We start from the raw sequence: 24,558 nt of genomic DNA on the forward strand, positions 1-24,558 counted from the left end.
TCATGGCTGCTGTCTCTGAAACCGTGACCCTCGTAGCTGCTGTCTCCGAAACCAGAGGAGGTGACCTCTGGCTCTTGCTGGGTCAGTCAAGTTGAAAGCACTTCCCCCTCTGCTCTGCCTCTTCTATGCAATGAGGAAATGCTGGTTTGTGTGTGTGTGGTCACCAGGCCAGGGATACAGGATAGGCTGAGACCCAGGCAGAAAGGGGAGGAGGTGGGGGGGGGGGGGGGGGGGGGGGTAAATCGGTGGAGAACTATCCTCATCCACTAGGCTCAGGGAAAAGGTCACCACCCGACCAGTAACAGACCCCTTTCTCCCTTTTCATGTCTCTGAAACAGGAATCGGGGTGACAGTGAATATGGACACCAGCCCCCCTCATCCTCACCACAATATTAAAAACATTTTAAACGTCCCATGCTGATTTAGAGAAGGAGGACCTGAAACAGCTTCACCCAGCTGTATGTTCCCAGAGTGAAGCTGAGAACTGGAGAGGGACACTCACTCGGTGAAATAGAACCTGACTTCAGGAGGGCTGTATGGGAAGGGAATATTGACTTTCACCCAGTTCTAGTTAACATTAAATAGTCTCCCACTGAAATACCAAGTGTTGGATGGCACGGTGGTGCAGTGGCACTGCTGCCTCACGCCGCCAAGGATCCGGGTTCGATCCCGGCCCCAGGTCACTGCACATGAGGAGTTTGCACATTCTCCCCATGCGTTTCACCCCCACAAACCAAAAAGATGTGCAGGATAGGTGGATTGGCCATGCTAAATTGCCCCTTAATTGGGGCAATTTTAATCAAAACAAGCTTTATTCTAAGAACATAGTTAACAAATATATACACACACAGCAAGAATTTTTATCAATTACAAACATAAAGACACCCCACAGCGACACTTATCTATGTATAACACTGAATGAATTCCCTCTTAACTGTTACTATTCATAAACAAAATCCCATTAACCAAAAACCCCTTTTCAAGGGCATGGTCCAGCACTCTGCATTCTCACTTGAATAAGACTGGCTTTTCCTGAGATTCTGACCCGTCTCACCAGCAGGTTTAAACTCTTCAGGAAAGCAAATTATAGATTTTAAGTTCCCAAAGCAGGTAGCTATCTGTTTTTTCTTCTTACTGGAACAGATATTTAAAATGAAAATAGAGAGAGACAAGCCAAAACACTTCATTGTTCTGTCTGAGTCCACAGCAGCCAAAACTGAAAGGGAAAGTAAAAACAGCTCACAGAGCCACCGCCCAGCTCCACCCATACAATGACATCACTGAAGCCGTGTGATAAGACAAAAACTTTTCTGAAAGGGACACTTCCATAACAGTCGGTAACAGGACATCAATCAGTCTTGTCTTACTTTAGAGAAGTCAAGGACTTAAAAATGTGTTTGATGCAAACTGATTTAATTAAACTATATCCAGAATATTGAACTCCAGCCCGGTTGCAGGGACTATTAACATCAACTGAATCAAACTCCAGCTGTCAGAATGAACATGGTTCAGTCCTGGATGTGATTAAGAGCAGCAATAACAGCAAAATCCAACCCCCATCATCACTTGTGAACTCGCTGGTGGGTCAGCAGAGGTTTTGATCGAGTGAATCCCTTCCCAATAAACAGAGCAGATAAATGGCCTCTCCCCAGTGTGAACTCGCTGGTGTGCCCGCAGGTTGGACGACTTTGTGAACCTCTTTGTGCAGTGAGAGCAGCTGAACGGTCTCTCCTCAGTATGAATTCGCTGGTGGGTCATCAGATCAGCAGCACTTTTGAAGCCGCTCCCACAGTCAGAGCAATTAAAAGGTCTCTCATTGGTGTGAATAACATTGTGTCTCAGAAGGTTGCATGACTGAGTGAATCCCTGCCCACACACAGAGCAGGTGAATGGCCTCTCCCCAGTGTGAACTCGCTGGTGTGTCCACAGACTGGATGACGTTCTAAACCTCTTTATGCAATGAGAGCAGCTGAACGGTCTCTCCTCGCTGTGAATGCCCTGGTGGTGTATTAGTTCCCGAGAGCTTTTGAAGCCGCTCCCACAGTCAGAACATTTAAAGGGCCTCTCAGTAGTGTGAGTGACTTTGTGTCTCAGCAGGTTGCATGACTGAGTGAATCCCTTCTCACACTGAGAGCAGGTGAACGGCCTCTCCCTGGTGTGAACCTGCTGGTGTGTCTGCAGGCTGGATGACTGAGTGAATCCCTTCCCACACACAGTGCAGTTGAATGGCGTATCCCCAGTGTGAATTCGCTGGTGCATCAGCAGTTGGGAGGAATGACTAAATCTTTTACCACACACAGAGCACGTGAATGGTCTCTCCCCAGTGTGAACTCGCTGGTGTGTCCGCAGATTGAATAACTGAGAGAATCCCTTCCCACATTCCGTGCAGGTGAATGGTCTCTCCCCAGTGTGAACTCGCTGGTGTGTCCGCAGATTGAATAACTGAGAGAATCCCTTCCCACATTCAGTGCAGGTGAATGGCTTCTTTCCGGTGTGGCTGCGGCGATGAATTTTCAGCTCAGATGTGTACCTGAATCCTTTCCCACAGTCCCCACATTTCCACCGTTTCTCCATGGTGCTGGTGCCCTTGTGTCTCTCCAGGTTGGACAATCAAAGTTGAAGCCGCGTCCACACACACAACACGTGTCGATCTCTCCTCGCTGAGAATGGTGCAATGTTTTTTCAAGCCGTGTAGTTGGTTGAAGCTCTTTCCACAGTCAGTGCACTGGAACACTCTCACTCGGGTGTTTGTGTTGGTGCTTTTCCAGTCACATTGCTGTTTAAAACCTTCTGTAGCAGACACAACAAACATTTCTCCTTCTAGATTTAAAGGCTGATAATATTCAGGTCCCGATGAATTGAGTGCCTTTGTCAGATTTTGATGTGAAGTTTGGTTTGAGATTTCTGTCTGCAAATCCTCACCTTGTGGGACCCTGTGAAAGGAGTTTACAAAATTGAACACTGTCAGTACAAGATAGAAATTCAGAAAAGTTGATTCTAGTTTCTATGGAACATTCTTTTCTCTCTCATTTCCCAAAAGTTGTACATCTCCGTCCCACACACTCTCCCTCCATTCTCACTTTGTTGTGTCTAATATTCCCCCTCCCAATTCTCCTGAAGGTACTGACTCAGGCTGAGTGACAGATCCATGCTCACTGCTTCCTGTCCTGGATACAGAAGTCCAAAAATCTTAATTCAGACTGCCAGCCTAATGGAAAGACGTCTATATCATTGGACTAAAGATATGTTTAATGGATAGGATTGTTTCAGTTGGTTGAGATTCAGGGAATTGTGATTGATCATGATCTTGAACTTGCTGCTTATGAGAAGAGTCAAGCAGAGATGATCAATGATTTCTAACTGAAATTGGAAGGGCACTGTAGGGTTACAGAATGGGACGCACTCGAGACGGACAGAATTGGTCGACAGAGAGTCGGCAATGACTCGAGTTGCCGAATGGACTACTTCTGGACTGCAATGACTCTATGACTGGAAATATATAAACTAGATCCAGTACTACAAAAAAACTAGAAATAATAATAAACATAATTTATTACAGAACTATCACAAATATGTCTAATCTGTACCATATAACAACACTAGACATATCTGTGTCCAATATTAATTTACTGTCTCCTTAAATGTCAGCCATCTCATACAAAATTATGAAGGGAATAGATAGGATGAGTGCGGGCAGGTTGTTTCCACTGGCGGGTGAAAGCAGAACTAGGGGGCATAGCCTCAAAATAAGGGAAAGTAGATTTAGGACTGAGCTTAGGAGGAACTTCTTCACCGAAAAGGTTGTGAATCTATGGAATTCCCTGCCCAGTGAAGCAGTTGAGGCTCCTTCATTAAATGATTCCAAGATAAAGATAGATAGTTTTTGAAGAGTAAAGGAATAAAGGGTTATGGTGTTCGGGCAGGAAAGTGGAGCTGAGTCCACAAATGATCAGCCATGATCTCATTGAATCACGGAGCAGGCCCGAAGGGCTAGATGGCCTACTCCTGCTCCAAGTTCTTATTTTGTTATGTTCTTATGTCCTGGAGAAACCAGGCCTTTAATTGGACACATTGGGAAAGAGCATCATTTTAGCCAGACAAATAAATATGTCAAGCTGAGGGAGCAAAGGATGTCACTGTCTTTAATGCCACCCGAGGAAGGAGCTGCGTTTCAAAAGCTATTGATTCTAAACAAACCTGTTGCATTTTAACCTGATGTTGTAAGACTTCTTACTGTGCCCACTCCAGTCCAACACCGGCATCTCCACACAATGTCTTTAAGAGAGAGAGAAACCTGGGCCAAACTTTCCAGAGTCTGCACCCTCCCTGGATTCACTTCCTTTGCCTTCAGTTGCTGCAAGTCACCAATTGAAGGTGAGAATGAGAAAATAAATGGAAAGGGGGAGAAAATAAGTTTTTTACTTCCAGATGTTGGAGACATGAGGAAGCTTCAGTCTGTGTGAAGCTCGCTCTTCATTAACACAAAGGCCGCGCTCTGATTGACTAGAGGGCCAGAGTCCTTCCGGTTATCCAACAGTTCCCATTGGTCAATACCTTCAGCAGGAAGCCATGATGTGGAGATGCCGGCGTTGGACTGGGGTGATCACAGTACGAAGTCTTACAACACCAGGTTAAAGTCCAACAGGTTTGTTTCGATGTCACTAGCTTTTGGAGCGCTGCTCCTTCACCTGAACAGTAAGACTTTGTACTGTTCAGCAGGAAGGTCAAGAAAGGCACCTCTGCAGTCCCGGGCGGGGGGGGGGGGGGGGGAGGTCACCGAGCGACTTCACGCTCTGGCCGGAGCCGTCGTCTATTTGCCTGGCTTGTCTCTAGGTGGTGAGGGGGGAGAAGCGATCAAGGGGTGGGGACGGGGCCGCCATCTCCGGGCCTGCGCCCTATAAGCCTGAGACGTCACCGCGGAGCAGAGTGAAACCATTGTGACGTCAGCGGAAGTTGGACTTCAGAGTAAAACTCCTCTGTGTAATATCTGGGAGCAAATCAATGTTTACCCCTTTCCATTTCTTTCCTCATTCGGGGAGGGCATTATGACTTTCAGTAACTGAAGGGGATAGAACTGAATCCAATCTGCAGATTACACATGTTTTCAGTCCAGTAATGTAAACATATATCTGTCTGGCAGCCTGCATGACAGGAAGCAGTGAGCAGGGATCTGTCAATCAGCCTGAATCAGCACTTTCAGGAGAATTGGGAGGGTCAATATTAGATACAGCAGAGTGAGAATGCAGTGAGAGTTACTGCTTTTGCAAAATGAGAGTATGTTCCATGGAAATGAGAATTGTCTGTCCTGAATTTCAATCCAGTACTGATGGTGATGATTTTTGTGAACTTTTAAAGGATATTAGAAGGTGAGAAATTACTGGCAGAAATCTCAAACCAAACGTCACATCAAACTCTGACAGTGTCACTCGATTCCTCGGCCTTTGAATCGAGAAGGAACATTTTGTCCGTTCTGGCTGCAGAAGGTTTTAAACATCAGTGTGACTAGAAAAGCGCAAAGACACAGCTGATTGAGAGTGTTCCAGTTCACTGACTGGAACGAGCTTTGACCAGTTGCACAGGCTGAAAAACCATTGCACCATTCACAGCGGGGAGAGACCGTACATGTATTCTGTGTGTGAACAAGGCTTCAACTGATTGTCCAACCTGGAGAGATACGAGGAAACCCTCACCATGGATAAACCATGGAAATGTGGGGACTGTGGACAGGGATTCGGATCCCCATCAGAGCTGGAAACCCATGGACACAGTCACACTGAAGAGAGGCTGTTCACCTGCACTGAGTGTTGGCAGAAATTCAGTGATTCTTCCAACCTGCAGACACACCAGCGAGTTCACACTGGGGAGCAGCCATTCACCTGCACTGTGTGTGCTAAGGGATTCGCTCAGTTATCCAGCCTATTGAGACATAATGTCACTCACACCAATGAGAGACCCTTTAAATGCCCCGACTGTGGGAGTTGTTTCAAAAGGTCTCAGGAACTGATGGTCCACCAGTGCATTCACACTGAAGAGAGACCATTCAGCTGCTCTCATTGCACCAAAAGGTTTGGACGGTCATCCACACTGCAGAGACACCAGCAGGTTCACACCGGGGAGAGACCATTCACCTGCTCTGTGTGTGGGAAGGGATTCAGTGATTCATCCACCCTGCAGATACACCAGCGAGTTCACACTGGGGAGAGGCCATTCACCTGCTCTGACTGTGGGAAGGGATTCAGTGATTCATCCAACCTGCTGAGACACAAGCGAGTTCACACCGGGGAGAGGCCGTTTACCTGCACAGTGTGTGGGAAGGGATTTACTCAATCATCTGACCTGCAGGGACACCAGCGAGTTCACACTGGGGAGAGGCCGTTCACGTGCTCTGAGTGTGGGAAGGGATTTACTCGGTTAGACAACCTGCTGACACATCAGCGAGTTAACACTGGGGAGAGGCCATTCACCTGCTCAGTGTGTGGAAAGGGATTCACTCAGTTGTCCCACCTGCTGACACATCAGCGGGTTCACACTGGGGAGAGACCGTTCACCTGCTCCGTGTGTGGGAAGAGATTCACTCAGTTATCCCATCTGCTGACACATCAGAGAGTTCACAAGTGATTACAGGAGCTGGATTCTGCTGTTATTGCTGCTGTTAATCACATCCAGGACTGCACTATGTTCATTCTGACAGTCGATGAAGTGGGAGGGTCAGAGGGTTTCTTTCTGCTGGACTCTCACAGTTTGCTTCCAGTAAGAGGCAGCACGTGATGCAGTGGTTAGCACTGCTGCCTCACAGCGCCGAGGATCCGGGTTCGATGCCAGCCGCAGGTCGCTGTCTGTGTGGAGTTTGCATATTCTCCTTGTCTGCATGGGCTCACCCCCACAACTCAAAAACATGTGCCGCATAGGTGGATTGGCCACATTAAATTGCCGCTTAATTGGAAAAAAGAGTTGGGTACTCTAAAAAATTTTTTAAAGTTTGCTTCCAGTGGGCTGGTGTTCTTTGAGCCTGGGAGAGCAGATTTCCACCGAAATGACCCACAAAGGCTGAGGAAGGACTTTTATTTTATCCTGGACAGTAAATGAAATGAAAATCGCTTATTGTCACAAGTAGGCTTCAAATGAAGTTACTGTTTTTCCCCCACTACAGGTAGATCTAAAATAAATACAGAAAGAACTGAAAAAACGCAGCAAGTCGGACACCATCTGTGGAGTGAGAAACAAAGTGAATGTTTCACGTCCAATTGTTCTGGACACCTGGTAGCTAAGAGACTGAACCAGAACCATAACATTTTAAAGTTTTAAGATTGTGTGGAAAGATCGATTTGTTCCAGTAGTGATGATGTAAGAAATAGGGCTTGGTTATTTTATAAACAAACTTTGTTAAAACAAACAAAAACAATATTTAAACTTTAACTCTAAGGTTAACTGATTTACATAGAACACAGGAATTAGGAGCAGAAGAGGGCAAATCAGCCCTTCGAGCCTGCTCCGCCATTCAACCAGATCATGGCTGATCTCTTCCTGGTCTCAAATCCACCTCTCTACTTGCTCCCCATATCCCTTTCACCCATTTTTGATCAGAAATATATCTATCTCCTTGGAACCATTTAATGACTCAGATTCCACCGCACTATGAAGCAGTGAGTTCCACAAATTTGCCACCCTCTGCGAGAGTTAGTTCCTCCTCATCTCAGTTCTAAATCTATTGCGCCTCAACCTATATCCATGACCTCTCGTTCTAGATTGCCCCACAAGGGGGAACATTTGGTCTACATTTACTTTATCAATCCCTTTTAGTATTTTAAATACCTCAATCAGATCCCCTCTCATTCTTCTAAACTCCAGCGAGTAAAAGACCAAACTGTTTAATCTCTCCTCGGAAACAATCTGATGAACCTCCTCTGAACTGCCTCCAATGCCACCACATCCTTCCTCAAATAAGGAAACCAAAACTGCACAACATACTCCAGATGTGGTCTCACCAACACCCAAGACAATTACTTTTTTTTAAATTAAATATTTTATTGAAAATTTTTGGTCAACCAACACAGTACATTGTGCATCCTTTACACAATATTATAACAACACAAATAACAATGACCTATTTTATAAACAAAAAATGAATAAATAATAAATAACAAAAATGAAAACTAGCCCTAATTGGCAAATGCCTTGTTACAAGTAACACTCTCCAAAAATATAATTTAACAGTCCAATATATAATTATCTGTAGCAACGACCTATACATACTATACAGTATATATTAACAACCCTGAGAGTCCTTCTGGTTCCTCCCCCCCCCCCCCCCCCCCCCGATCCTGGGCTGCTGCTGCTGCCTTCTTTTTCCCATTCCGTCTATCTATCCGCAAGGTATTCGACGAACGGTTGCCACCGCCTGGTGAACCCTTGAGCCGACCCCCTTAGGACGAACTTAATCCGCTCTAGCTTTATAAACCCCGCCATGTCATTTATCCAGGTCTCCACCCCCGGGGGCTTGGCTTCTTTCCACATTAGCAATATCCTGCGCCGGGCTACTAGGGACGCAAAGGCCAAAACATCGGCCTCTCTCGCCTCCTGCACTCCCGGCTCTTGTGCAACCCCAAATATAGCCAACCCCCAGCTTGGTTCGACCCGAACCCCTACTACTTTTGAAAGCACCTTTGTCACCCCCATCCAAAACCCCTGTAGTGCCGGGCATGACCAAAACATATGGGTATGATTCGCTGGGCTTCTCGAGCACCTCGCACACCTATCCTCCACCCCAAAAAATTTACTGAGCCGTGCTCCAGTCATATGTGCCCTGTGTAATACCTTAAACTGAATCAGGCTTAGCCTGGCACACGAGGACGACGAGTTTACCCTGCTTAGGGCATCTGCCCACAGCCCCTCCTTGATCTCCTCCCCCAGCTCTTCTTCCCATTTCCCTTTTAGTTCATCTACCATAGTCTCCCCTTCGTCCCTCATTTCCCTATATATATCTGACACCTTACCATCCCCCACCCATGTCTTTGAGATCACTCTGTCCTGCACCTCTTGTGTCGGGAGCTGCGGGAATTCCCTCACCTGTTGCCTCGCAAAAGCCCTCAGTTGCATATACCTGAATGCATTCCCTTGGGGCAACCCATATTTCTCGGTCAGCGCTCCCAGACTCGCGAACTTCCCATCCACAAACAGATCTTTCAGTTGCGTTATTCCTGCTCTTTGCCACATTCCATATCCCCCATCCATTCCCCCCGGGGCAAACCTATGGTTGTTTCTTATCGGGGACCCCCCCCCCCAAGGCTCCAGTCTTTCCCCTATGCCGTCTCCACTGTCCCCAAATCTTCAGTGTAGCCACCACCACCGGGCTTGTGGTGTAGTTCCTCGGTGAGAACGGCAATGGGGCTGTCACCATAGCCTGTAGGCTAGTCCCCCTACAGGACGCCCTCTCTAATCTCTTCCACGCCGCTCCCTCCTCCTCTCCCATCCACTTACTCACCATTGAAATATTAGCGGCCCAATAATGCTCACTTAGGCTCGGTAGTGCCAGCCCCCCCCTATCCCTGCTACGCTGTAAGAATCCCTTCCTCACTCTCGGGGTCTACCCGGCCCACACAAAACCCGTGATGCTCTTTTCAATCCTTTTAAAAAAAGCCTTCGTGATCACCACCGGGAGGCACTGAAACACAAAGAGGAATCTCGGGAGGACCACCATCTTAACCGCCTGCACCCTCCCTGCCATTGACAGGGATACCATATCCCATCTCTTGAAATCCTCCTCCATCTGTTCCACCAACCGCGTTAAATTTAACCTATGCAATGTGCCCCAATTCTTAGCTATCTGGATCCCCAGGTAACGAAAGTCCCTTGTTACCTTCCTCAACGGTAGGTCCTCTATTTCTCTACTCTGCTCCCCTGGATGCACCACAAACAACTCACTTTTCCCCATGTTCAATTTATACCCTGAAAAATCCCCAAACTCCCCAAGTATCCGCATTATTTCTGGCATCCCCTCCGCCGGGTCCGCCACGTATAGTAGCAAATCGTCCGCATACAAAGATACCCGGTGCTCTTCTCCTCCCCTAAGTACTCCCCTCCACTTCTTGGAACCCCTCAACGCTATCGCCAGGGGCTCAATCGCCAGTGCAAACAATAATGGGGACAGAGGGCATCCCTGCCTTGTCCCTCTATGGAGCCGAAAATATGCAGATCCCCGTCCATTCGTGACCACGCTCGCCACTGGGGCCCTATACAACAGCTGCACCCATCTAACATACCCCTCTCCAAAACCAAATCTCCTCAACACCTCCCACAAATAATCCCACTCCACTTTATCAAATGCTTTCTTGGCATCCATCGCCACTACTATCTCCGTTTCTCCCTCTGGTGGGGCCATCATCATTACCCCTAACAACCTCCGTATATTCGTGTTCAGCTGTCTCCCCTTCACAAACCCAGTTTGGTCCTCGTGGACCACCCCCAGGACACATTCCTCTATTCTCATTGCCATTACCTTGGCCAGGACCTTGGCATCTACATTTAGGAGGGAAATAGGTCTATAGGACCCGCATTGTAGCGGGTCCTTTTCCTTCTTTAAGAGAAGCGATATCGTTGCTTCAGACATAGTCGGGGGCAGTTGTCCCCTTTCCTTTGCCTCATTAAAGGTCCTTGTCAGTACCGGGGCGAGCAAGTCCACATATTTTCTATAGAATTCGACTGGGAATCCATCCGGTCCCGGGGCCTTTCCCGCCTGCATGCTCCTAATTCATTTCACCACTTCTTCTACCTCGATCTGTGCTCCCAGTCCCACCCTTTCCTGCTCTTCCACCTTGGGAAATTCCAGCCGATCCAAGAAGCCCATCATTCTCTCCCTCCCATCCGGGGGTTGAGCTTCATATAATTTTTTATAAAATGTCTTGAACACTCCATTCACTCTCTCCGCTCCCCGCTCCATCTCTCCTTCCTCATCCCTCACTCCCCCTATTTCCCTCGCTGCTCCCCTTTTCCTCAATTGGTGTGCCAGCAACCTGCTCGCCTTCTCCCCATATTCGCACTGTACACCCTGTGCCTTCCTCCATTGTGCCTCTGCAGTGCCTGTAGTCAGCAAGTCAAATTCTACATGTAGCCTTTGCCTTTCCCTGTACCGTCCCTCCTCCGGTGCTTCCGCATATTGTCTGTCCACCCTCAAAAGTTCTTGCAGCAACCGCTCCCGTTCCTTACTCTCCTGCTTCCCTTTATGTGCCCTTATTGATATCAGCTCCCCTCTAACCACCGCCTTCAACGCCTCCCAGACCACTCCCACCTGGACCTCCCCATTATCATTGAGTTCCAAGTACTTTTCAATGCACCCCCTCACCCTTAGACACCCCCCCTCATCTGCCATTAGTCCCATGTCCATTCTCCAGGGTGGGCGCCCTCCTGTTTCCTCCCCTATCTCCAAGTCCACCCAGTGTGGAGCGTGATCCGAAATGGCTATAGCCGTATACTCCGTTCCCCTCACCTTCGGGATCAATGCCCTACCTAGCACAAAAAAGTCTATTCGCGAGTAGACTTTATGGACATAGGAGAAAAACGAGAACTCCTTACTCCTAGGTCTGCTAAATCTCCACGGGTCTACACCTCCCATCTGCTCCATAAAATCTTTAAGTACCTTGGCTGCTGCCGGCCTCCTTCCAGTCCTGGACTTTGACCTATCCAGCCCTGGTTCCAACACCGTATTAAAATCTCCCCCCATTATCAGCTTTCCCATCTCTAGGTCCGGAATGCGTCCTAGCATCCGCCTCATAAAATTGGCATCATCCCAGTTCGGGGCATACACGTTTACCAAAACCACCGTCTCCCCATGTAGTTTGCCACTCACCATCACGTATCTGCCCCCGTTATCCGCCACTATAGTCTTTGCCTCGAACATTACCCGCTTCCCCACTAATATAGCCACCCCCCTGTTTTTCGCATCTAGCCCCGAATGGAACACCTGCCCCACCCATCCTTTGCGTAGCCTAACCTGGTCTATCAGTTTCAGGTGCGTTTCCTGTAACATAACCACATCTGCCTTAAGTTTCTTAAGGTGTGCGAGTACCCGTGCCCTCTTTATCGGCCCGTTCAGCCCTCTCACGTTCCACGTGATCAGCCGAGTTGGGGGGCTTCCTACCCCCCCCCCCTCCCTTGTCGATTAGCCATCACCTTTTTCCAGCTCCTCACCCGGTTCCCACGCAGCTGTATCTCCCCCAGGCGGTGCCCCCCCGCCCATCCTCTCCCATACCAGCTCCCCCCTCTCCCCAGCAGCAGCAACCCAGTAATTCCCCCCTCCCACCCCCCACCCCCCGCTAGATCCCCCGCTAGCGTAATTACTCCCCCCATGTTGCTCCCAGAAGTCAGCAAACTCTGGCTGACCTCGGCTTCCCCCCGTGACCTCGGCTCGCAACGTGCGACGCCCCCTCCTTCCTGCTTCTCTATTCCCGCCATGATTATCATAGCGCGGGAACCAATCCCGCGCTTCTCCCTTGGCCCCGCCCCCAATGGCCAACACCCCATCTCCTCCACCTCCCCTCCTCCCCCCATCACCGCCTGTGGGAGAGAGAAAAGTTACCACATCGCAGGATTAGTACATAAAACCCCTCTTTGCCCCCCACATTCGCCCCACCACTTTGTTCGAACGTTCTTTTTAATAACCCGCTCATTCCAGTTTTTCTTCCACAATAAAAGTCCACGCTTCATCCGCCGTCTCAAAGTAGTGGTGCCTCCCTCGATATGTGACCCACAGTCTTGCCGGTTGCAGCATTCCAAATTTTATCTTCTTTTTATGAAGCACCGCCTTGGCCCGATTAAAGCTCGCCCTCCTTCTCGCCACCTCCGCACTCCAGTCTTGATAAACGCGGATCACCGCGTTCTCCCATTTACTGCTCCGAGTTTTCTTCGCCCATCTAAGGACCATTTCTCTATGCTTAAAACGGAGGAATCTCACCACTATGGCTCTGGGAATTTCTCCTGCTCTCGGTCCTCGCGCCATCACTCAGTATGCTCCCTCCACCTCCAACAGACCCGCCGGGGCCTCCGCTCCCATTAACGAGTGCAGCATCGTGCTCAACAAACAAAGAACAAAGAAAAAAGAAATGTACAGCACAGGAACAGGCCCTTCGGCCCTCCAAGCCCGTGCCGACCATACTGCCCGACTAAACTACAATCTTCTACACTTCCTGGGTCCGTATCCTTCTATTCCCATCCTATTCATATATTTGTCAAGATGCCCCTTAAATGTCCCTATCGTCCCTGCTTCCACTACCTCCTCCGGTAGCGAGTTCCAGGTACCCACTACCCTCTGCGTAAAAAACTTGCCTCGTACATCTACTCTAAACCACATATGCCCCGACGTCCGCTCCCTCTATACCTTCAGGAAGACCAAGAATCCTCAGGTTGTTCCTCCTTGCGTTGTTTTCCAGTGCCTCCAACCTTTCCACACATCGTTTCTGATGTGCCTCCTGCGTCTCCGTCTTCACCACCAGGCCCTGTATGTCGTCCTCATTCTCGGCTGCCTTTGCCTTCACGACCCGAAGCTCCCGCTCCTGGGTCTTTTGTTCCTCCTTTAGCCCTTCGATCGCCTGTAGTATCGGGGCCAACAGCTCTTTCTTCATTTCCTTTTTGATCTCTTCCACACAGCATTTCAAGAACTCTTGTTGTTCAGGGCCCCATGTTAAACTGCCACCTTCCGACGCCATCTTGGTTTTTGCTTGCCTTCCTTGCCGCTGTTCTAAAGGATCCACTGCAATCTGGCCACTTTCTCCTCCTTTTTCCATCCGTATCCAGGGGGGATTCCCTTCTGGTTTACCGCACAGTGTTTTTAGCCGTCAAAATTGCCGTTGGGGCTCCTATCAAGAGCCCAAAAATCCGTTTCACAGGGAGCTGCCGAAACGTGCGACTCAGCTGGTCATCGCCGCACCCGGAAGTCTCACCCAAGACAATTACAACAACACTTCTCTACTTTTATACAACAGTCCTTTTGTAGTAAATGCTAAAATTCCATTTGCCTGTTTAATTGCATGCTGTACCTATATACTGATTTTCTGCGATTCATGAACAAAGACACACAGATCTCTCTGCCCAGAAGCATTTTGAATCTGCTTTCCATTTAGGTAATAAATTGTCATTCTATTTTTTTCGGCCAAAATGGATAACCTCACATTTATCTATATTAAACCCCATCTGCCAATATTTGGCCCAATCTCCTAGCCTATCCATATCCGTCTGTAACATTGTTATCTCCTCTTCACTGCCTGCTTTCCCACCTGCTTTAGTATCATCCACAAATGTTGCAATGTTGCACTCTGTCCCTGCTTGCAGATCATTTATATAGATTGTAAACAGTTGAGGACTGACCCCTGCGGCACCCCACCAGTTACAGTTCTCCGGTCAGAGGAGGACCCATTTATCCCAACCCTCTGCTTTCTGTCAGTCAGTCAATCCTCAATCCAATCTAGTTTTCTACCCCCAACCCCCTGCGATCTAACTTTCTGGATCAATCTTTTATGCAGCACCTTTTCTAACACCTTCTGGAAGTCTAGATATAATAATAATCTTTATTAGTGTCACAAGTAGGCTTACATTAACACTGCAATGAAGTTACTGTGAAAATCCCCGAGTCGTCACACTCCACGCATGTTCGGGTACACTGAGGGAGAATTCAGAATGTCCAATTTACCTAACAAGCACGTCTTCCGGGACTTGTGGGAGGAAACCGGAGCACCCGGGGTAAACTCACTCAGACTCCTCACAGACAGTGACCCAAGCCAGGAATCGAACCCCGGTCCCTGGCGCCGTGACGCGACAGTGCTAACCACTGTGCTACCATGCCAGCCATAACATACCACATCCCCATCATCCACCTCGCTGGTTACGTCCTCAAAGAACTCATGCAAGTTTGTCAGCCATGACTTCCCTTCATAAAACCATGCCGACAATTGAGCTTTGTCTTTCCAAATGTTCAGTCATCTATCCTTAATGATTGATTCCAGCAACTTCCCCACCACAGAGGTCAAGCTAATTGGTAATAGTTTCCTACTTTTTGCCTCTCTCCCTTTTTGAGTTGGGGAGTTACATTAGCGTATTTCCAATCTACAGGACTCTTCCAGCATCCAGGGAATTCTTTAATATCATAACCAATGCATCCATGATCTCTTTAATTCCCTAGGATGCAGCCATCAGGTCCCAGAGACTTATCTGCCTTTAATTCCATCAGTTTATTCAATACCGTCTCCCTAGTGATGTTTATTACACCAAGTTCCCCTGCATTTACTGTAGTTTTTGGAAAATGTTTATTATCTTCTACTGTGAAGACAGAGGCAAAATATTGGTTCACTGCCTCTGCCATCTGTGTTCCCCATTATTACCTCACCAGTTTCATCCTCCAAAGGGCCAATATTTACTTTACCTAGTCTCCTCCTCTTTATATCCCCGCCTACCATCACCGGAAGTCCAATCTCTGATAACACTTAACCTCATGCCCAACTTTCACTCCAACAGTCACCTTACAATTTGATTTTTCATGTTTCCTTTCCCCGCCATCGTCGTCAGACTGGTCCTGTATGCTCATCTTATTAACCTCTATCCTCTCCTCACATGCTGACCTGCTTTGGTTATACTTCTTGTAGTTTTAACCTTCCATCCCCCCCCCCCCCCATTACATATAGTTTCTTAAATGTAAGGTGTCAGTTCTCATTAAGCAACACTTTACGTGAACATGCAGCTCTCTTTCCCCTGACACAAACAGGCAAAGGCAATACTTCCATTTAACAAAGCAATTTTTCTTCTGTTGGGGATATTCGTTCATAACCGTTTTCGAAAGCCTGCCTCGGTGGCAACTTTCATGACCTCTCTTGGTCAATTTCCAAAGCCTTCTTGTATGTAACTATTCAGAACCGCATTCTTTCTCTCTCTCTCTCTAACCGCTGCCAAGCTCCTTATGCAGAAGAACAGAGCTATGATATTGATGTGCAACTGACCTCTCATTGACGGACAGAGGCCATCAGACTCTGTCGTGGGTGAACAGTTGGTTTGACAGGAATGTCCCAAAGAACAATGAACCTGGGGAATCCTGTGTATTTCCACGAATGAGTTTAAGTCTTACAACACCAGGTTAAAGTCCAACAGGTTTGTTTCAAACACTAGCTTTCGGAGCACTGCTCCTTCTTCAGGTGAATGTTCATTGGGGGAGGGTCAGGCAGAACAAAAGAGAAAGTCAGGGACTGGTTCGAGGGTGGCTGAGATTAAATGACAAAAATGTCCTGGAACAAAAGATAAAGGGAGAGGTAATGGTTGTCGTAAAGAATCAAAGCATTGGTCCAGAGTAAATGTTAATGGCAGAATAAAGGACAGCTCCTTCCGGAAGTGATGCAGACTGGCACCCGGTAAAAAAAACAAATCAAAATGGAGGAGCGAGTTCCGGTCTGAAGTTGTTGAACTCAATGTTGAGTCCAGAAGGCTGTAAAGTGCCTCATCAGAAGATGAGGAGCTGTTCGTCCAGCTTGTGTTGGGCTTCTCCAGAACATTGCAGCAGGCCGAGGACAGAAATGTGAGCCTGAGAGCAAGGTGGCGAATTCTAATGGCAGCAAGCGGAAGGTCAGGGTCATGCTTGTGGACTGAGCGGTGGTGTTCCACAAAGAGGGCAGGGAACAAGCTCCAGATGAATTAAAGAGAAACTATTTGGGTCCAGAATATTGTGAATATCTTTTACTCTGGTTGTCTTTTAACCATGTTTTGTTTCATGAATAAACTTTTATCAGTAAAAATATTAGATTTTTCTGGATTTTTCATTATTAGTTTGATGCGCACTTTAGGGAAAGTGGGTGAGGGGTTGACAGGCTCTTTAACAGAAAGTGAGTCTCTCTGAGGTAATTGGCAAAGGAGCCAGAGGGGAGATGAGATTTTATTTTATTTTTTGACACAGTGAGTTGTTCTGATCTGTCTGAAATCAGATTCAATTGTATATTTCCAAAGAGTAAATACTTGAAAGGGAAGAATTTACAGGGATGTGGGGAAAGGGCAGAGCAGTTGAATAAATCAGAGAGTCCTTTCAAAGAGATAGCAGGAACACAATGGGCTGAATGGACTCCTCCTGCAGTCTGTGAATCTGAGCCTCCTGCTTTTGTGCAGGTTAAAAGGGACAGATTTCATTGCAGCCTCTTCCCTGTATATGTATTTAAAGGGACGGGTTTCTCTTTAGCTCTGAGTGATCAATATAACAAATGTTTAGAGGCCCATTTCCCAGTCAGTCCTCCATTAGTGCGACATCCTTGGCAGTTTCTCAACTGGGGTGCAGGTCTCGTTATTCTCAGCTAAATTCAGTCCTCAGCTCCTGCCTGTCATTGACACGAGCAATAGAGACAGAAAGGTGCCCGAGGCTCAAATGAGAAGTTAAAACTTGTGTCTCTAAATCAACACTTCAACATTTGTCAGTCAAATATGTTATTTATCCTGGGGTTTTTATTATTATATTTGGGCACTGGAGGCAAAGGGTGGGGGTTTAAAGGGTAACTTTCCCTTTCTTACTTTGAATTGTCGATAGTGTCAGCCATGGCTCAGTGGGCAGCTCTAAGTCTGGGTCAGAAGGTTGTGGGATCAAATCCCAGTCCAGGCACCTGAAGACAAAAATCACATCCAACATTTCTCACCCCAGCACTGAGGGAGTGCTGCACTGTCAGAACAGCCTTCTTTCAAATAAGATGTTAAACTGAGACCCGGTCTGCCCCTCTCAGGTGGGTGTAAAAGTTCTCACAGCCACTATTTTGAAGAAGAGCAGGGGAGTTACCCCAGTGTCCTGGTCAATATTTATCCCTCAGTCAATATCACTAAAAACACATCATCTGCTCATTATCACATTGCTGTGTGTGGGATCTTGCTGTGTGTAAATTGGCTGCTGCTTTTCCTACATTACAGCAGTGACACTTCAAAAATATTTAATTGGCTGGAAAGCATGTTGGGACGTCCTGTGGCTGTGAAAGGCGCTATAGAAATGCAAGTTTTTAAATTGAAGTTTTCTGTTATCTGATCTTGTTATCTGGAAATTAATTGTTTTCAGCCACACCCAACTTACCATTTAATAAATTAACCAATTAAGACAAAGGCAGAATTCGCTGGATAGTAAATTTAAAAATAGGTTTATTAAATAAATAAGGTTTACTGAACAAAAGACATTGACTTTTACAACTTCATGCGGGTGATCAGTCTGTAGAAGCGTAACCCTCTCTGGCTCCTTCTTTGACAGGAATTCTTGTGGAATTCAGCCTCGGGAGTCTGGCTCCTTCTTTGACAGTAATTTCCTTGGAACTCAGCCTCGGGAATCTTCAGTACTTGGCCAGCACGGAAGACCTTCAGAACCTCCACTTTTATCCCCAAAGTGACCATTACCTCATGTTAGAGTTGGGCCTGTTGTAACAGGACAATTGGTCAATTTGGTCACTGGATAAATTTAATTGGTTCCTAATTACTGACTCCACATTCTCTCATTATCTTAGACAGGAATACAATAGAACTGTTTCATACTATCCCTTTATCTGATTCTATACAATCCCTTATTCATACAGTTTCAAATGTTGCGGCTAATCAGAACTTGAAGGTCTCTCTTGCCAGTACATTTATCCTCATTGCACATTCTTTACATACACAGCAATTAAGCTTTTACATTTTTACAGCAAATGAGAATCAGGGCACGATCTCATGGCCACGATGCGCATGGCGCGAATCCAAGTGCGCCAGTTAGATCACAGGAGAGTCCGAGTCCCCATCGGTCACATGGACGCCGATTAGTATTGGCCCACACAGACATGGGCCAGGCGTCACGGTACCCGAGGGGTTCCCGGGCCATTGGAGGCCCCCGAGTGGTCAGGGATAGGGCAGGGTGGCTCCCCAGCCCAGCCCCTGGAACGTGTGCACCTTGGCACCGCAAACCTGGGTATTTCACACTCTGCCCATTCATGAAGATCACTCATAAAGACTGAGTCTTGATTTTGTGTAATAACCATGTCTTTCTCTCCATTTCAAATCCCCTGTGAAAATCCAAACAGCATATTGTAAAATTATTTGATTTAAAACAGAACGAGTTGTTGGGATTCACTGCCTGACAAAGGTGCAGGAAGTAAATTCAACTGTAACTTTAACAAGGGAACTGGACAGATTCTGTAGAAAAAGAAACTCGCCGGGCGATGGGACTAATTAGATAACTCATTCAAAGAGCTAGCATGGGAACAATGGACAGAATGGCCTCTTTCTGTGCTCTCTGAGACTCATTTGCATTTGAAGAAAGTGGGAAATACCTGGAAGCCACTTCCTACAATGCGGGTATAAGTAGAGATGTTGGAATGTTTCCAAAGGGAAATTGGATGGGCTTTTGAGGGAAATAAACTGACAGGGATACGGGGATAGAACGAGGCAATGGTTTGATCTACAGAGATCTACAAGTTGTAAATCTTTGGAATTCTCCACCCCAGAGGGCTGTGGGAGCTCAGTCATTGAGTGTGTTTAAAGCAGAGACTGACAGATTTCTAAATACCAATAACACAAATGGATATGGGGACAGTGTGGGGAAAAGACATTGAAGTGGATGATCAGCTATGATCGTATTGAATGATGGAACAGGCTCGACGGGCTGAATGGCCAACTCCTGCTCCTATGTTCCAATGATACAAAGATAGGTTGGAAAGTAAATTGTGAAGAGGACATAAGGAGGTTAAAAAGGTAGATGTTAAATGAGTGGAATAAGATCTGCCAAATGGAGAATAATGTGGGAAAATGTGTGATTGTCCATGTTGGCCAGAAGAATATAAAAGCTTATTATCTAAATGGTGAGAGATTGCAGAGCTCTGAGACTCAGAGGGATCTGGGAGCATGAATCACAAAAGGCGAGTATACAGGTACAGCAAGTAATTAGGAAAGCTAATAGAATGTTATTGTTTATTGTGAGGGGAATTGAATACAAAAGTAGGGAGGTTATGCTTCAGTTATACAGGACATCAGTGAGACCACATCTGGAGCACTGTGTACAGTATTGCTCTCATTTAAGGAATGATGTAAATGTGTTGGAAGCAGTTCAGAGAAGGTTTACTGGACTCATACCTGTAATTGGAGGCTGGTCTTATGAGGAATGATTGGACAGGCTGGGCTTGAGTCCGATGGAGTTTCGGTGACTTGATTGAACCGTTTAAGATCCTGAGGGGCCTCAACAGGGTGGATGTGGAAAGGATGTTTCCTCTTGTGGGAGAACAAGAAAGTGGAGTCGCTTTAAAAGTAATAACTTGCCCATTTAAGGCAGAGGAGAACTTTTTTCTCTCAGAGGATTGTGAATCTTTAGAACTCTCTTCCTCAAAGGGCAGTGGAAACAGAGTCTGTGAATATTTTGAAGGCAGAGTTGGATAGATTCTTGAAAAGCAAGGGGGTGAAAATTTATCAGGGGTAGGTGGGAATAAGACCACACTAAGACCATAAGGAATAGGAGTAGGCCATTCGGCCCTTCCAGCCTGCTGCACATTTCAATCGGATCATGGCTGAAACCAACATTCCTCACATTCACTTTCCTGCCCTTTCCCCGTAATCCTCGGTTCCCTGACTGATCAAGAATCTTTCTCAGCTGGGCAACACGGTGACACAGTGTTTAGCACTGCTGCCTCACGCCACCGAGGTCCCAGGTTCGATCCCGGCTCTGGGTCACTGTCCGTGTGGAGTTTGCACATTCTCCCCGTGTTTGCGTGGGTTTCGCCCCCACAACCCAAAAGATGTGCAGGGTAGGTGGATTGGCCACGCTAAATTGCCCCTTAATTGGAAAAAATGAATTGGGAACTCTAAATATACATAAAAAAATATATATCTCAGCCTAAATATCTTCAGATTTTCTGAATGTGCTGCTATTACTTCCTCATTCATTCCAACATTTTTTTCAATAATAAATGTTAGGCTAAAAAAAACCCAAATAAATAATAAATGTTCGGCTAATCGTCCTATAGTGTCTCATTTTTTGCTTCCCTCCCATTCTGAATCAGGGGGTTGTCACATTGGCAGTTTTCCAATCCTCTGGTACTTCTCCAGAATCCAAGGATTTTTGGAAAATTACAATCAATGCATCCACTCTCTCTGCAGCCATTTCTTTTAGGATCCTAGGATGCAGCCATCCAGGGGACTTATCTTATCCCCATCGGTTTGTCCAATACGACTTCTCCAGTGATGGTATTTAATTGCTCCCTCCGTATTCTTTAGTATTAATGGGATATTCGAAGTATCTTGATGCATAATATCTGTTTAACGCCTCTGCTATTTCCTTGTTCCCCACAACTGACACAGCGGCATGGAGGCACATGGTGGTTAGCACTGTTGCTTCACAGCTCCAGGGACCCGGGTTCAATTCCCGGCTTGGGTCACTGTCTGTGCGGAGTCTGCACATTCTCCCCAAAACTGCGTGGATTTCCTCCCACAAGTCCCAAAAGACGTGCTTGTTAGGTGAATTGGACATTCTGAATTCGCCCTCTGTGTACCCAAACAGGTGCCGGAGTGTGGCGACTAGCGGATTTTCACAGTAACTTCATTGCATGATATTGTAAGCTTACTTGTGACAATAATGAAGATTATAATAATAAAGAATATTATTACTATCTCCTCAGATGTATTTTCTTTTTTTTTTTTAAATATGTTTTATTGAAATTTTTTTCCCAAACAACAATTTTTCCCCTCTTACAAAGCAAACGCAACAATAACAATACAGAAATTTTTAACAATACACAAGTAACAAAACCCCTTTATCTTTGACCTAAACTAAACTAACCCCCCCCCCTCCCCCCTGGGTTGCTGCTGCTGGTCATCTGTCTTCCCTCTAACGTTCCCCTAGGTAGTCGAGGAATGGCTGCCACCGCCTGGTGAACCCTTGAGCCGATCCTCTCAGGGCAAACTTTATCTGCTCCAGTTTAATGAACCCCACCATATCGTTTACCCAGGCCTCCAGTCCGGGGGGTTTCGCCTCCTTCCACACGAGTAGGATCCTGCGCCGAGCTACTAGGGACGCAAAGGCCACGACATCGGCCTCTTTCGCCTCATGCACTCCCGGCTCTTCCGCAACTCCAAATAGAGCTAACCCCCAGCCTGGTTTGACCCGGGCCTTCACCACCCGCGAAATCACTCCCGTCACTCCCTTCCAATACCCTTCCAGTGCCGGGCACGCCCAAAACATATGTGCGTGGTTTGCCGGGCTCCCGCCACACCTCCCACATTTGTCCTCCGCTCCAAAGAACCTGCTCAATCTTGCTCCCGTTATGTGTGCTCTATGTAGCACCTTAAATTGAATCAGGCTAAGCCTGGCACATGAGGAAGAGGAATTTACCCTGCTTAGGGCATCAGCCCACATACCCTCCTCTATCTCCTCCCCTAGTTCGTCTTCCCACTTTCCTTTTAGTTCGCCCACTGACTCCTCCCCTTCTTCCCTCATCTCTCGGTAAATCTCTGACACCTTGCCCTCTCCGACCCACACCCCTGAAAGCACTCTGTCCTGTATCCCCTGTGTTGGAAGCAACGGAAATTCCCTCACCTGTTGTCTAGTAAACGCCCTCACCTGCATATATCTCAAGAAATTTCCCCGGGGCAACTTATACTTTTCCTCCAATGCTCCCAAGCTCGCAAAAGTCCCATCTATAAATAAATCTCCCCCCCTCCTAATTCCCAACTGGTACCAGCTCTGAAATCCATCTCAGATGTATTTTCTAAGGGGCCTCTGTGGAGTTGAGGTTACAATCAGATCAGCCAGGAACTTATTGAATGGTGGAGCAGGCTCGAGGGGCCGAGTGGCCTACTCCTGCTCCTAATTTGTATCTTATCACATCCTTTATAATAGATTGTAGTATTTTCCCTCCTACTGATGTCAGGCTAATGGGTCTGTGGTTCCCCATTTTCTCTCTATCTCCTTAAATAGTGGGATTACATTTACCACCTTCCAATCTGCAGGAACCATTCCAGAATCTACAGAATTTTGAAAGATGATCACCAATGTATCCACTATCTCTACAGTCACCTCTTTCAACACTCTGGGATGGAGAGCATCAGTTTTTGGGGATTTATTAACTTTCAACCACATTAATTTCTCCAGTACTACTTTTTCACTAATACTAATCTCGTTCAGTTCCTCCTGCTCTCTAGTCCCTTGGTTCTCTAGTATTTTTGGGATTATTTTTGTCTCTTCCTAGGTGAAGACAGACACACATTGTTTAGTTTCTCTGCCATTTCCTTATTCCCCATTATAAACTCTCCTGTCTATGCCTGGAATGGGCCCTCATTGGTCTTTGCTAATCTTTTCCTTTTCACATTCCTATAGGAGCTTTTCCAGTTATCCCCAGTTTGCTCTCATATTCTATTTTCTCTTCATCAGTTTCTTGGTCCTTTGCTGAATTCTAAAACAAGTTCCCAATCCTCAGGCTCACTACAAAACTGTCTCCTCCATTGATCTAATGGAATCTTTAACATTTCTTGTTAGCCACGAAAGCTTCGTTTTTGCTGTTTAATTTTTGCTTCTTAAAGGAATCTATATTTTATGTAAATAAAATGCTTGCGGTTCCCTGTCTATTGTCTATCGGCATTCAAAGAACAACAAAGAATAAAGGACAGTACAGCACAGGAACAGGCCCTTCGGCCCACCAAGCCTGCTCGGATCATGATGTCTGACTAAACTAAAACCTTCTGTGCTTCCAGGGTCTGTATCCGTCTATTCCCATCCTATTCATGTATTCGTCAAGATGCCTCTTAAACGTCACTATCGTACCTGCTTCCGCCACCTCCTCCGGCAGTGAGTTCCAGGCACTCACCACCTTCTGTGTCAAAAACGTCCCTCACACGTCTCCTCTAAACTTTGCCCCTCGCACCTTAAACCTATGTCACCAGGTAATTGACTTTTACAAACTGGGAAAAAGCTTCTGACTATCCACTCTGTCCGTGCCACTCAAAGTTTTGTAAACTTTTATCAGGTCGTCCCTCAACTCCGTCGCTCTAGTGAAAACAATCTGACTTTATCGAACCTCTCCTCACAGTTAATACCCTCCAGGCAAGGCAACATCCTGGTAAACCTCCTCTGTACTCTCTCCAAAGTCTCCACATCCTTTTGGTAATGTGGTGACCAGAATTGTAGGCAATATTCCACGTGTGGCCTAACTAAGGTTCTGTACAGCTGCAGCATGACTTGCCAATTTTTATACTCAATGCCCCGACCAATGAAGACAAGCATGCCGTCTGCCTTCTTAGCTCCTTATCCACCTGCGTTGCCACTTTCAGTGATATGTTTATTGTAATTTCCCAATCTACCACAGACAACTTGTCCCTCATACCGTGACAGTTTCCTTCTGCTAGAAACACCCAGATAAATTAGACAAAAGGACTTTGTAACCACCATAGCCCATCTTCATGGCAACATGGCTGCTTTGGGAACTAAATATCTTCCAACGTGCAAACACCTTTTCATTCTGTGCCCCTCGTCAAACTTGGAACCAGGTAATCGCAACTGGCCTCAAAAATGGTCAGCCCACCGGAGGCAGAGGTGTTAGACCGGCCAGTCCAGCAGAAAGA

The 24,558-nt window shown here is 46.7% G+C and overlaps 1 protein-coding gene across 1 annotated transcript in view; it reads right to left on the minus strand.

Annotated features, from left to right (window-relative positions):
* Nucleotides 1-759: 759 nt before the first annotated feature.
* LOC140417946 (uncharacterized) overlaps nt 760-24,558 on the minus strand; it is a gene marked incomplete at its 5' end in the record, with an annotated part of 73,810 nt that continues 50,011 nt past the window's right edge. Inside the window, 2 exons of the mRNA XM_072501379.1 lie at nt 760-2,607; nt 23,099-23,185. Of these exons, the coding sequence (XP_072357480.1) occupies nt 1,525-2,607; nt 23,099-23,185 (1,170 nt within the window). The remainder of the gene's footprint in view (nt 2,608-23,098; nt 23,186-24,558) is intronic.

Source organism: Scyliorhinus torazame, chromosome 5 (genome assembly GCF_047496885.1).
Source record: "Scyliorhinus torazame isolate Kashiwa2021f chromosome 5, sScyTor2.1, whole genome shotgun sequence".
NCBI classification, from domain to species: Eukaryota; Metazoa; Chordata; class Chondrichthyes; order Carcharhiniformes; family Scyliorhinidae; genus Scyliorhinus; species Scyliorhinus torazame.